The sequence below is a fragment of the Halyomorpha halys genome, unplaced genomic scaffold, assembly GCF_000696795.3.
Source record: "Halyomorpha halys isolate HHAL.00 unplaced genomic scaffold, Hhal_1.1 Scaffold1149.1, whole genome shotgun sequence".
NCBI classification, from domain to species: domain Eukaryota; kingdom Metazoa; phylum Arthropoda; class Insecta; order Hemiptera; family Pentatomidae; genus Halyomorpha; species Halyomorpha halys.
Window position 1 is genome coordinate 23,685 of NW_027116429.1, and position 14,576 is coordinate 38,260.

At 33.9% G+C, this 14,576-nt stretch overlaps 1 protein-coding gene across 2 annotated transcripts in view; it reads left to right on the forward strand.

Moving 5' to 3' along the window:
- LOC106688532 (uncharacterized) overlaps positions 1-14,576 on the forward strand; it is a 46,425-nt gene that overhangs the window by 16,166 nt on the left and 15,683 nt on the right. For both annotated transcript variants that reach the window (XM_067053230.1, XM_067053231.1), the window contains exons 3-5: positions 1,886-1,985; positions 3,905-4,074; positions 13,330-13,453. In XM_067053230.1, coding sequence (XP_066909331.1) covers positions 1,886-1,985; positions 3,905-4,074; positions 13,330-13,453 — 394 coding nt within the window. The remainder of the gene's footprint in view (positions 1-1,885; positions 1,986-3,904; positions 4,075-13,329; positions 13,454-14,576) is intronic.

A 14,576-nucleotide genomic window follows, 5' to 3' on the forward strand; every position in this document is an offset into this window, starting at 1 on the left:
TACCCCTCACAAATTAGCCCAGATGGCCTTTGCTCATAATGTGATGTCATGGACTGAGGGATGGAAGAAAGTCATCTTTAGTGATGAAAAAAAATTCAATCTGGATGGGCCTGAAGGATTTTCGTATTATTTTCATGAATTAAGAAAAGAAGAAAAATTTTTATTAGGGCGTCAAATGAGAGAAGGAAAAGTTATGATCAGGGCATCAATTGGTTACAAAAAGAAAGGAAATTTGGTATTTGTTTCATCAAGAGTAAACTCAGCTGAATATAAAAATTTATAAGAGGAACAAAAGTTGACTTTTAATGACATGTCTGAAGGCACACTAGTTTTCCAACAAGATAACACCCCAATACATTTAGCATAAATTATTAAAGACCGGTTTATTCGCAACAAAATTGCCAAATTAGACAGGCCTGCTGTATTTCCCCACCTGAACATTACCAAAAATGTTTCAAGAAGGGTGTACTCTGAGTCAAGACAGTTCAATCGAGCAATCGAGGATTTGAAATCTGCAATTCTGGCTTCATGGAAATAATTACCTCAAGAAACAATCAAACAATTGTACGATTCATTACCAATCCGAATTTTTGAATTAATAAATGATGGTGGAAAGGCCAGGAAGTATTAAAATGAGTTTTATTTATTTTTACCTGGGAGCGTGTCTAACATTTTGACGCGCTGTAACTTTAATTTGAAATATATATTTATATATATATATATGTATTTCGGTGATAGCGAAATAAAGATTGTTCAAGATGATATGAACGCCATTGCCGTAAAACCCAGTGAACTGCTACAAATAGACTTATTGACAATCGTTCTAATTACTTCCGAATCAACAGCCGATAGTACAAAAATAGATTGATAAATTTAGGAAATGAAGTAAAAAGTATGAAATGCTGGAAACAAAACACATTGGTAACACAGGAACAAATAGCATTGCATAATGCAAGTAGTGGTATCAATTGTTCATCTGAAGTTGACAGTAGCTGTTTTATGGAATAATATTTTATCAATTTTAATAATTCTTCAGTTTTATGGTTGTCAATTGAAAGTACATTTTAGATTATTTTTATAACAACGTTATTTTCAAATTTATTATTTGATTTCAATTTTGTTTTATGGTAAAATTTATGAATAAATGATTGTATATAGGCTTCATTTGTTTTTTTAATTTCATTTATTTACCACTTTGATAATTATATTTGGTAATTAATCAAAAATAAATTTCAGATTATTCTTTTAGGTAGGCTGTCGTATCAATTTTTTTATGTAATTAAAATTGTTAATTATTACAGTATGAATTTGGTTTAATTTTCTGAATAATTCGTGTTTTTAAGCTAAAACTGGTCACAGCCTTAATTTCTGACCCCTTAATGTTGTCCAATAATAAAGTCCCATTAGATAGGCCATTTTCCCCACTCTGGTGGTATAACAGTTTCTGCTACCCTTATTATTTTATGAAGGGAGTTAGTGTGTCTTTCATTTATAGTCATTTGCTTAAAAATAACTCATAAAAAAATTGAATAATTAGTTCAGGTAATAATGAGACCTTATTTCACTCTTATTACAACAAGAGGGTTCATATTAACTTTTCTTAAGGTATTCCACGACTTTCCGTCTATATTTCATAAAACGATTCATTCATTGCCAGTATAATATCTGTGCAACACAAAAAACTAATGACTGGGCTACTTGTTTCTGTATAACGTTCCATGTAATACGGTCATCATATTACATTAACCTTCGCTCTCCCCCCAATATTTCGTATACTGTGATCGTATATACCATAAATTATTTGGTGGCCATGTTAATCTACTGCAATATTATTATTTTTATTTTATTTTTAGACATATAAAATTAATTATCTTGTTGTCAACAGATTGACTTTCCTCTACAGAAGTTACGAGAATATTTACAGGAAAGAAGCCTTCGTACTAAAACAGCTATCACAAGTGATTACATCCCTCGCCTTTATGAAGGTATGATTTATTTATTGATTATTAATTTAAATTTATTATTTGTTATTATATTCGACCTTAAAATGAGACACCTCAAAAATGTTCTTATTGTAAGCACCTTAATTCAAATAGTAGTAAATTGGAATTTCTTGTAAATTTTACAAGGGTGAGGTGTTCACTAAACGACCAAATTAATGTTATCTATTATTCTAGCGGGAACATATAATTAAATAATAATTTATTACCGTCGGGATAATATTTCAGGCACAGATTGGAATCACAATGGGATAAATTTCTGATCAAGGTATGGGGTATTCACGCATTCTCGAAAGGAACAGAAGTTGTTTCCAGACTATTTATAGCGCCCAATTAATGATTTCGGAGCTAGGGAAATTTTTAATTAAACTGTATCTAAAAGTGAACATTTTCTTCTGTGCATAAAATATGTTAAATCCAATGGATATGTCATGTTCCTATTCTATCTAGGCACGATCAACCAAACTTTACAATTTTATAGGTCTTTGCTCAGCAAAATATTATTTCTTTATACCAAAAAATGATGATCTTCATTTCTAAAATAAATAGATTACGATATTAAGACGAAAATATAAGTGTCCAGAGCATTACCCTCGCGGCCTTGTCTTTTTTTGTTTCTCGATTTTTTTATATTAGCGCTGTACTGTACCGGGATCGCTTTGCCATCATTTTTTCCACGCACTTCTCAGCTTTTTAATATCTTATTTAAAGCAATTTCGGGCATTCAGTGAGTGTAATCGTTGGCTGAAATGTGAATGATTGTACAAATTGTAGCAAGATTTCTGGCCTTATTACTGAAATGAGTATTCAAACCATTGTTTTCTTTTTGCTCAGTATTGGTACAATTCTAAGATATGGGAATGCGTTAGAACAAAACAAGTACTTAGAAAAACCTTCATATTTTGCCAAGGCCATCATGGTCCTGGCATCTTTTATAACCAGGTGCATGGCGGACAAAGGTATTACGTTTCTGAGATTGTATGCATAGCTATTTATCAATTTTTTTTTTGGCGCTTGGCTCAAAAAGTAATATCCCATGAAAGCTTTAAAACAAGTTGAGCTCAAAATAATACTGTCGCGGCAGGTTCCTGTCCTGCTATATCCTTTTTGGTTTATTTCTTTATAAAGAAATTAGCTATTGTTTAGATGGGCAATGAATTTGAATCAAAGTGTTCAAGAGAGAATTTTTTTTTCTGTTTGATAAAAGTACTTTAACTATTGTCCTGAAACAAGATTGCATATTCAGAATTGTTCAATATAGTTTTGTGGTACAGAGGTACAACATATGCCCCTATTGAAAATTGGGCTGACCAATAACAATTTTTCCCGGGCTTATCTTAATGGTTACACGAATGACTTTCATACCAACGTGTAGTGCATACTTTTGTACTATACAAAACAAATAAGTTTTGTTTACATCAATGGCTATTTCATAAACCTGAATGTAACTTAAATTAGGTTCACAGATACTTAATATGTATGCGCTACTGTAGTAGCTTACATTTTGAGGATTATAAGCGGGGTATAAAGGTACATCGCTTGGAGTTCAAGACCCGTTCGTAGTGCCATAAGAGTCTGTATCGGAAGTGGCAATACAGCAGCACTTGCTAAAGGCATAGGAAGGTCACAGAAATCCAGGAAGCACAAAGGAATTAGGCCAGCACAAATAGAATTTAGTCTGATTGTATGCAATTGGATTTCGTTTGGCAACAATCGCGTTAAGGACACTGAATCCTCGGGTTCGCTAGACTAAAAAAGCTATAATGTTACATTATTATTACCTATAAAAACCAATTCTTATTACTGATATTGGCCCATGTGAATCAAAATAATGTAAAATTCTTTTAGTTTAAAAAAAAGTTTAGTATAGTCGTGCTTATTATTTTTTTTTTTTATTTCTTTAGGTTTTGTTCCCGATTGGCTCGATAAGTTTGCCCTGCAAACTCACATGATTAAGACGGCGGAAATGGTCAAACTGAAAAAACGACTCGACAAGTTGGGAGAAAGTTATCAAGTATACTTGGAGGACGTTTTGATTAAACCCAATCCATTCCGACCTTTTGCGGAAGCAAAGGTATTATACGTTTTTACTAAATAATTTCCAAAAACATAATAATTTTAGCTGATAGCTAACCAATATTTTTTGATTAAATAGTATATATTTTGAGTTAGGATCATTCCTCAGACTTCTATGATTTTTTTTAATAGGTGTTAATTATATTTCATCACTTAACACATTAATTTAAACTGTAAGAATTTGTTTTGATCTATCATATTTAAGTAATTTTTTTTTTTTTTTTACTGAAAAAGTTATTTGCAGCTTGCAATACACGATAATTTTTGTTTCACCAATTGTTGGAATCTCAGCAACCCCTTCACCATAATATATTATTCCTTTGTGAAAGTAACGGTATTTCATATTAACATTAGTTGCCTTATTTATCTATAAGGAGATGGTCCGGGAGACATTAAAAAAACTCAAAATAACATAAATAACTATTTATTTGACACCAACGATTCACCCCACGTTGCAGGGCTTCATTAAAACTAAATGAAAACAAGACACAAGCATCGCAAAGTAGTGGTAGGACTATAAAAATAAACGTAGAATGTAATAAAAAAAAATTATATATTATTCATCTATATTAATAACAAATACAGCAATATGAGTCTGAAATAATAGATAATAAATGATAAATAAGAGGTGATAATAATAATGAAATAATAGAATTAGAAATTGTGGCAACACTGAGTACCTGATAACCTCCCTAATCCAGTTAGTGTAAATATTGTAATAAAACAAGTGTTGTATTCTAATGGTTATCATTTTTCAGTTATTAACAAGATCATTTTAGTTGGCGACGAGGTGAACGGAAAGTGTTTTTTTTTTTATTAATTTTCAATGCTCAGTTTCCAGTGACTGTTTTTATTTTCAAATTTCAGTTTCCAGTGATTTTTTTTATAATTTTCAAATCTCAGTTTCCAGTGACTTTCTTTAAGCGTATTTTTTTAGAATTACAATTTTTGTTTACAATGAATACTGAGCAATTTAAATTACTTCTTGTTACAATTCAAGAATCACAAAAAGCAATGATTGATGAAATAGCTTCAAAACTTCAGCCTCCCATAGCAACAGTTAATTTTTCGAGCATTCCATCATTTGAAAACTTTTTTCCTAATAAAGAAAAATCTTCCAGTTACCTTGAACGATTTGAGAATATTATACAATGAAAGGTTTAAAGACAAAACCCAGATTGCACAGCTTCTATATGTTAGTATTGAATCTGTGCATAACAATAAATTGACAGCATTTTTGGGTCTAGAAAAACCAGTAAAGAGTCTATCACACGATGAACTCATTGATGCATTTAAAGAAATGCTTATTCCAAAAAAAAGTGTGGTAGTAGCCCAGCACTATTTTCTAAATATTTTTCAAAGAGATAGTGAAACAATTTCAAAATTTGTTTCAAAACTGCAACGGGAATGCGAACTGTCCGTAATATGTACAGCTGATAACTGCAAAAAGGTTATATTTTTTTTCTAAGAGCTCTGTCCATTCGTGGTTTACACGATAATTGGCTACGTGAGCCAATTTTACAGTCTAATGCTACAACATTCGATGCTATTTTAGAAAAAGCTATTGCTCTTGAAGCTGCTAATATTGAAAGCAGAGAACTTAACCAGCGCCCAAATACCAGTCTTCATAATTTTAATGAACAAATAAGCGACACAAATAAAATCAACAGTTTTTCAAAAATTCGTTCTAGAAATAGTTCGAGGAATTGTACAAATTAGTACAAAGCTCTATGCATAGACAACCTCTGCATTAGATGTAGGCGAAGCAATCACAGAATACAAGGCTGCAGAGTGAATAAAGAAAAATTGAAATGTAGGTCTTATTCAAAAAATTGGTCATTGTGCAAAAGTCTGCATTTCAACTCTAATTCGAGAATCAAGAGAGAAAACTGATTCGAGCACTACCAACACTCTCGAGGCAATGCCTGTATCTCAAGACGCGTATGGCCCCACTTATGGTCTCAACAAGATCATTCCCATCGTCGACTTGTTTGAAATGGCTGAGAGTGACAAATACATAATTGGAGTCCAACTCAATGGCAAGCCTCAAAAGTTTTAAGTCGATTCTGGGGCTAAACATTCGCTTCTGTCCGAACCTGAGTTCCAACAGCTGAATTTGAATATTCCTTTGCAAGCATCATATTGCAAATATTGCTTTCCGATCATGTTCGGAAAACATCATCCAGCCCAAAGGAACAATTGTCGCCACGGTCTCTTATAACGGAAGAAAAGATTCTGGGCGAATTACACATCGTGCCAGCTGGACACGACGAGTTACTAGGACGTCAATGGATTCGGAGTCTAGGTATCGAACTTTAACAACTGGATACAGAGCAGAGACACCAAATTCCAGATTCCAATATCAATGCATTACAATAAATTGAAGAAATAATTTCTAATTATTCGCCAATCTTTGAAGAAAAAATTGGTTGCATTCCAGAATTCCAAGTCTATCTTTAACTCAGGGAAGGAGTCAAGCCGGTTTTTACCAAGGAACGCAGCATTCCGTATTTCTTGAGAGACCGAGTTGACAAGGAATCAGATGCTCTGGCCCGTCTGCCAAGACGGGATCATTTCTCCAGTCCCTACGACAGATTGGTCGTAATACCCAAAGAAGATGGTGGCGTACGTCTTTTTATCGATTACAAATGCGGAGTAAATGAACGGTTGGTTCAGGCTGACTTTCACTTGAACAAGAATAAATGCTTGTTCTTAGAGGAAAAAATAGAATATTTAGGACATATTGTAGAATACAATAAACTGAGCAAATCTCCTATTAAGTTTACAGTAATCAAAGATATGCCACTCCCGTCAAACATTGATGACGTCAGACGTTTCTTAGGGTTAGTGACGTATTACTCGAGATTTGTGCCATATTTTTCTACGATTTCGTATTCTCTCCGGTGTTTGTTGAGAAAAGATAAACGTTGGTTATGGACGCCAAACTGTGAGGAGGCGTTCTTGAAACTCAAAGCTGAACTTTGTGGCGGATCGTTTTCATTTAACCCAGCATTTCCACTTGTTTTGACAACAGATGCTAGCCTAACAGGGATTGCCGCTGTCCTTAGCAACACAATAGAAGGTACGGAAAAGCCGATAACCAAACTATAGCCAGCTTGATCGAGAAGCGCTTGCTACAATTTTCGGTGTAGTTTATTTCTACTATTATCTATATGGAAAACATTTTGAACTTGTCACGGATAACAAGCCATTGTCCAGGATCTTCCACCACCGGAAACCCCTCCCAGAAATGACATCTGCCCGTTTACTACGATATGCATCATTCCTTTCAGGGTTTGATTATGTTGTCAAATGTAAGAAAGGGGAAGATAATCAAAACTTTGATTGCCTTTCTCGAGCTTCAATCATACAATCCAGACCATCATCAGACGCGCTCATGAAGTTAACCAAATATGTGCAGATACTCTTTTCCATATTTCAAGTTCTGCAATAACAGCGGCTATTATCAAAGAGAAAACAGCTACAGATCCAGAGCTTGTGAAAATCATGACTGTTCTCAGGCGTAACGCTACAGATTCCGAGTACATTTTAGTAGATAACATTATTTTCCGGCAAGATAGAGTGTATGTTCCAAACTGTTTACGTTCCAGTGTTCTAGAAGAGCTTCACCAGACGCATCTTGGAATAACCAAAATGAAGCAGCTTGCCCGCCGATATGTCTACTGGCCGAATATTGACAAAGATATCGAGCGTTTGGTCAAAGTTGTGAAAGTTGTGCTCGGACTCGCGCAAATCCTCCGAAAGTTCCGGTCCATCCTCTAGATCCTCCACAGGAGAATTGGGAAATGATTCACTTGGACTATGCCGGCCCACACAAAAACTGCTTCTATCTTGTTGTTGTAGATGCGAAGTCTAAGTGGACCGAAATAAATATCAGCAGGGATGCGCCTAGCAGTTTTTCAACTATCTATTTATTGGAAATAATCTTCGCTTCACATGGATATCCCCAAGTAATTGTCTCTGATAATGCCTCCATTTTTCAGAGTGAGGAAGTCCGCACTTACTGCACAGAGAATGGAATCTTCCAAAAGTTAATTGCACCGGGACATCCTGCTACAAATGGTCTAGCTGAACGTAACGTTCAAACTTTAAAAAACAGACTAAAGACATTTGGCCTTGCCAGTCATTTTACATTCCAAGGAGTCTAGCTCTAAGATTCAAAAGTATTCCAAGAAGTCCAGCTCGAGAGTCTAAGAGTCCAGATGCGATAATCCCGTCAGAACCTGATCCAGACATGGAAGGTAGTGAATTACCTGAACCAGAACAACACTCTCGAGTAAGAAGACACCTTCAACGAGTACGTCGGCCACCTACTCGCCACAAGGATTTTGTGATGAAATAAATGATAAAGGGCAGAAGTCAGTGATTGGGTAAAGTGTGTAGTATGTAAGATGCCCAAAAATTCATTGTAGTCTTAAAATAAGTGGGGGAGAAACTGTGACAACACTGAGTACCTGATAACCTCCCTAATCCAGTTAGTGTAAATATTGTAATAAAACAAGTGAAGTATTCTAATGGTTATCATTAATTTTCCAGATAATAACAAGATCATTTTAGAAATGCACTGCTGGAATAATAACTAATGGATAAAGAATAAATAACAATGCTAACAAATATAGGTTAGATTAAAAGAAGGAAAGAAGAGTGAGGTAATAAATGAAGTTAAAGTATGGTGCAACTACAAATAAAGGTGGTAAACAAATTTAGCTAAATTGATAAATAAATTAATAATATAAAAAGATGGTAAGCTGAACCATGACAGATTTGGTATGGATTGGAAATTAAAAAAATACAAGAATGGAGAAGGCGTGGTGGGGCCATTTCTTTGTAATGCCTTTAGGTAAAGTATAAATAAAAGTAACAATACGAGATTTAAAAAACAAAACTATAATGAATGAAAACAATATATCAGATATGTATTAACTGAGAATAACCTTATTGTGGAGCAAAACTGGGAGGACAGTGCTAGAGAGAGAAGAAATAAATTATTAACTAAAAAATAAAATATAATGGAATCATAAATAAATGGATTTGAAAAATAAATAAATAGATTGAAATTGTGAAGTCCGGTACAGCCCCCAATCATCTCATTTCCGAATCTATCCATATAAATCTGGAATTTACCTACAGGCATATTCTAAACGTTATTAAACAGAATAAGCTTTTTTTCTAGTGAATATGGCTGTTTATATCCTACAAAAAATCAAAGCAGATGCTAACATGAATTGTCACAGATAAGGAATGAGCTTGAAACGGAAAAAATTGAAGGAAGGAGGTAGTATGGTGAAGGATGACGGCTTCAGGTACTATAACGGAAATATCATTGCAAAAAAAATCTGAAAAAGGTATTAAAATTATAACAAGGTAAATATGAAAACAAGACTAAAATGAGATTAAAGAAATTGTATAAAAAAAGGTAAAAGAATATACACAAGGGGAAAATATATACGGTCTAAAGAATAGAGTAATTAAAGAAGAGTATATATATGAAACTGAAAATAGAGAATACAATTAACAAATAGATACTATAATGGTGGATTATACAACAGACATAAAGTCGAAAAAAGATACAGAGTATAAAATATAAATCAAAGTAATAAGACGAGATAAAAATAGATAAGTAAAATGAAATAAATAAAAAATTTTGAATAAATGAATAAATAGAAGAAAATAGTCAAAAAAGAATGGAAGCAAATGAAGAAAGAAGTGGTGTAAGATAGAAATAGCCATTTCCAGTAAAAAAAAAAAAAAGAAAAGCTCGAATTGTTTAATAACGTTTAAAATATGCCTGCAGATACCACATACAGTGACCAAAGATAGTATTTGCACACCTGGCCTTATCTTTATATAATGAATTTAAATAATAATAAAATAGTTTAAGGTTCCTTAGTAAAAAGTACAATTAAAACTTGTAAAAAAAACAGTATAAATTAAATGCGAAATGATCAATATTTTTAGATAATAATAAAAATGTATTTAAACATAATATAAACACAAGGAAAAAAGTATTTGCACACTGTTTGTTTACTTTCTCTTGTTTCTATGCTTGAGTATAATTATGGTCTTTTCTATCAGTATTATAAAATATTTCAATCTATTACGTTTGTTTTAATTTAACCGATCCTAATGCCAAAAACAAGTGAACTAAGTGCCGCTATTTGCGAAAAAATTATATTGTTTCGAAATCAAAGAAAATCGTATCGCGAAATAGCGGATTTGTTAGGTATTAATTTTTCTACCGTCAGATACATAATTAAGAGATTTGAAGAAAGAGGCACAACTGCAAATAACCGGCGCAAACGACGTCCAAAGAAAGAAAAGAAAAATCAAAATTGAGGCGATAAAAAATCCAAGAGTTAGTGCAAGTGTACTAGCTGAGATGGTCGAAGCGCCTTCTGGGTTCTATGTGAGCACTACAACCATTACAAATATTTAAAATTCTGAAGGAATTTACAGCCGTGCCCCGGGAAAGTAACTTTTATCAGTGAAACCAATCGTAAAATAAGGCTCTTATTTGCTATGGTTTACATCAACAAGCCCATCAGTTTTGGGGGAAATATATTACTCTCTAATGAGAGTAAATTTAATTTGTTTGGATCTGATGGCTGAAAGACGATATGGCAAAGGAAAAGTGAAGAATTCAGGAAGCAAAACTTCTCAGTTACAGTAAAACATGAAGGTGGGAGTGTAATGGTTTGGGGATGCGTGGCTTATAATGGTATAGGAAATCTCGTTCTTATTGAAGGGATTTTAAATGCAGAAGGTTAAGTCAAGATTTTGCGCAGTAACCTAATAGCCAGTCCAGCCAAATTAGGAATTTAGAATAGGTATATTTTTATGCATGATAATGAACAGAAACATACAGCAAACCAAACTAAAGAATTGTTAATATTTAACATTCACCAACTACTTCATATCCCTCCATAGTCTCCTGACTTAAACATAATTGAAAATTATTTGCATATTTAAGATCAAAATGTTCGAAAACACCAAATAACCGTAAGACACTTTCAAAACAACAAATTAATACGGATTTAATTAAAAACCTCGTCCACTCAATTCCGAGACGTTTACAAGCGGTAATAGATGCCAACGGACTTCATACAAAATATTAAATTTACAAAAATAATTCAAATCCCCTAGTTTCTAACCTCGCATCCTCTTCCATTCCTGACAATCCTCCGAGGCGCCGGAAAAGAAGATGGCCACAAGACCAGCTAATGTAAAATGTCATTAGAGTGCTACCAGTGGGTAGTTGCACTACACGTCTGTAACACTCCATTTTAACTATGACCATACTTTTCTTTTAAATACTTTCTACGGTCACTGTACATCAGGGACTTACCTACAGGCGTATTATAGATTTGGAAATAAGGGGTTTTTGATGACTGGGAGATGTAATGGACTTCATCTATTTCAATATTTATTACTTGTTATTATTATTTTTTGTGGTGTACTTATTTTTCAAATCCATTTATTTATGTTTTTATTTTATTAGTTATTTATTTCTTCTCCTTCTAACACTATCCATACCTGATGTATTTTTTTGAATCTCATATCATTGCATTTGTTTAAACTTTACCTGAATCCATTAACCCCATCACACCACGTTCCTTTAATTTTTTCTGTTTCCTGCCCTTTCCAGATCCGTCACGATTCAGGTTAGAATCTTCTTATATTATTTACTTATTTATCTACTGGCCTAGATTTATCTATCGCCTTGATTTGTTGTTGCACCATAATTTCATCTATTTATTTACGCCTCTTTCCTTCTTTTGATCTTACCATATTTGTTAATATTTTTATTTATTCTTTGTCCACTAGTTATTAATACAGTGGTACATTTCTAATTCTATTGTTTATTGCTGTACTTGTTATTATTATTTATTTTATTCATTTATATTTATATTATTTTAATTGAATACGTTCATTTTTTTTATTATTTAACTTTATATGTATATTATTATAGTTCTACCATACTTTACAATGCTATTTTGTGTACATTTATTCCCTCCCATACTATTCCGTATTTTCCTTATCAACCAACCGATTCAATTCTACCTAACCATAAAAAACCTTCTGCGTCTAACACTTCTGGGATAATTATATTTCCCTGATCACACGCAAATCCATAACTGTACTTAAGCAATCCCTAAAATTCCATGATTCAATTCTTCAGAATATCCGTCAGCTCCTAGTATCTTTTCTTGTTTTCCCCCACTCTGACTACGGTTCCTTGATCAACGGAGGGCTATCTGCTGGTCTGGAGTTGAGGCTGAAGAGCCTCATGAATTGCTTCTTAACTTCAAGTTTACTAGGCGCTCTCATGTCATCGGGTTGAAGTAGCTCTATCCAACCTCCCAAAGGCAATACATTCTATTTGTGTTTTCCTATTCCAAGTTTTTAAAATTAAAAAACCTACCTATATACTTGATCTCCTCACTTGACGATCATCCATCCATTCATTAAACACCAGATCCCAACCGATCGATTTATTTATGCCCCCCTCCCCCATAGAACCGTCTCCTTTAGCAAATCCTTCGTCAAAAGTGCAACCTCCTTCTGGAATTCTCTTCCTATCTCCATTCACCACTCCTCATCCATTCTTTCTTTTAAACAACACATATAACCTACTACAGAACCAAACCTCATTGTGAGAAATGTATATAGCGATTATTGGTTACTATTATAAATTATAATATAACCTGAGGTTTTTATGTTATTTCGAAATGTACTCTGAAACTTTTTAAATACATCTGCCAGACAACTAACATTGTATTGTGTGAACAATGTATCCACTTTTAGGGGATATTTGTCCAAGAATAAAATTATTTATGTATTTCATTTTTCGACCACCACCAACCAGACCATCTTCCAACAATTAATTACATAGGGTCTACTATTAATCCTCCACAAGACATTTATCATATTAATGAAAATTTTTTATTTTATTTTATTAATGAAATTTTTTTATATTTTTTTATTTTTCTATACTTACTGTGGTTGTTATCTTGTTTTTTTTTTAGCCCTGAAGAAGGCTAGAAACTCTAGCCGAAACGTTGGCACATTAAAATAAGTTAATCATACTTATTTGTGTTTTTCATTGACCGCACCCCCAACCATCTTCTCCTCATTTATCATCCACGGTCAACTATCTCTCATAATAATGAAAATTTATTTCAGAACTATGATACTAATTCTATATAATCTAATACTATCTGTTCTTTTTCAGCCTTTCAAGGTATCCTATCCTTTACCTTTATTACCAAAGACAGACAAATTACATCTGCCATCTTGGACTGACAGGCCTGCTGTTAGGTGTGTTCCAACGCGTCCAAGGCATTGCTATTCTAAAGGTATTTCAATAAACATCAATAAATACATTTATTTTATTTAATATACAGTTTCTCTTTAAATAAAAGTAGTGTAAAATAATGTTAAAAAAATATATCAAAACTCTAAATTTAACTCAATACAAATGCAGACCGAAAGAAACCAAAATTATGAGCATATAGTTATTAATTGATATGAAATTTTGTTTTAATTACTAGTGATTAGTAGTGAGAATATGGGCGAGCTGGTGCAGCGATTTGGGCAGCCAATCAGAAGCCAGCATTTTGGTCACGTGACCTATGGCGGGAGATTTGAATTCAAATATTCGGCTCGACCCACCCTTAACCACTCACGGGGTCCGTCACGTGACTAGTCACGTGATCATTAGCCGACCAATCGGAGGCTAGTATTTGGTCGTGACTGCCACCAGAAGCTGAGTGTGCCCGGCCGCTATTTTGTTTTAAAGCTGTTTGAGAGGCTTACGGGTTTAGCACAGGAAGCACGGGTTTAGCCGCCATTTTCTTTTTTGATCGCCACCATTTTATTATTAGGATATCGCGATATTTTTCTTTTCGTTCACCGCCATATTGATCACGTGACTTACTGGTTTGGCAGAGGCTGAGTGTACCCGCCGACATTTTCTTTTTTGATCGCCAACATTTTATTATGAGGGTCTCGCGATCTTTTTCTTTTCCCTCTGCAACATATTGATCACGTGACTTATGGGATTGGCAGAGGCTGAGTGAACCCGGCCCACATTTCCTTTTTTTGATCGCCGCCACTTTATTAGGAGGGTCTCGCGACCTTTTTCTTTTCGTTCAGCGCCATATTTGTCACGTGACTTACGGGTTTAGTGGCGTGTGCCCAGCCGCCATTTTGTTGTTGTTTTTTTAATGCCGCCAGTTTATTAAGAGGGTCTCGCGATCCTCTTCTTTTACTTCACCGTCATTTTGTTACGAGGGTCTCGCAATCTTCTTCTTTTCCTTCACCGCTATAAAGATCACGTGATTTACGGGTTTGGTGGTGTGTGCCCAGCCACCATTTTATTGTGTTTTTTTTTAATGCCGCCAGTTTATTAAGAGGGTCTCGCGATCCTCTTCTTTTAGTTCGCCGCCATTTTTATTACGAGGGTCTCGCGACCTTTTT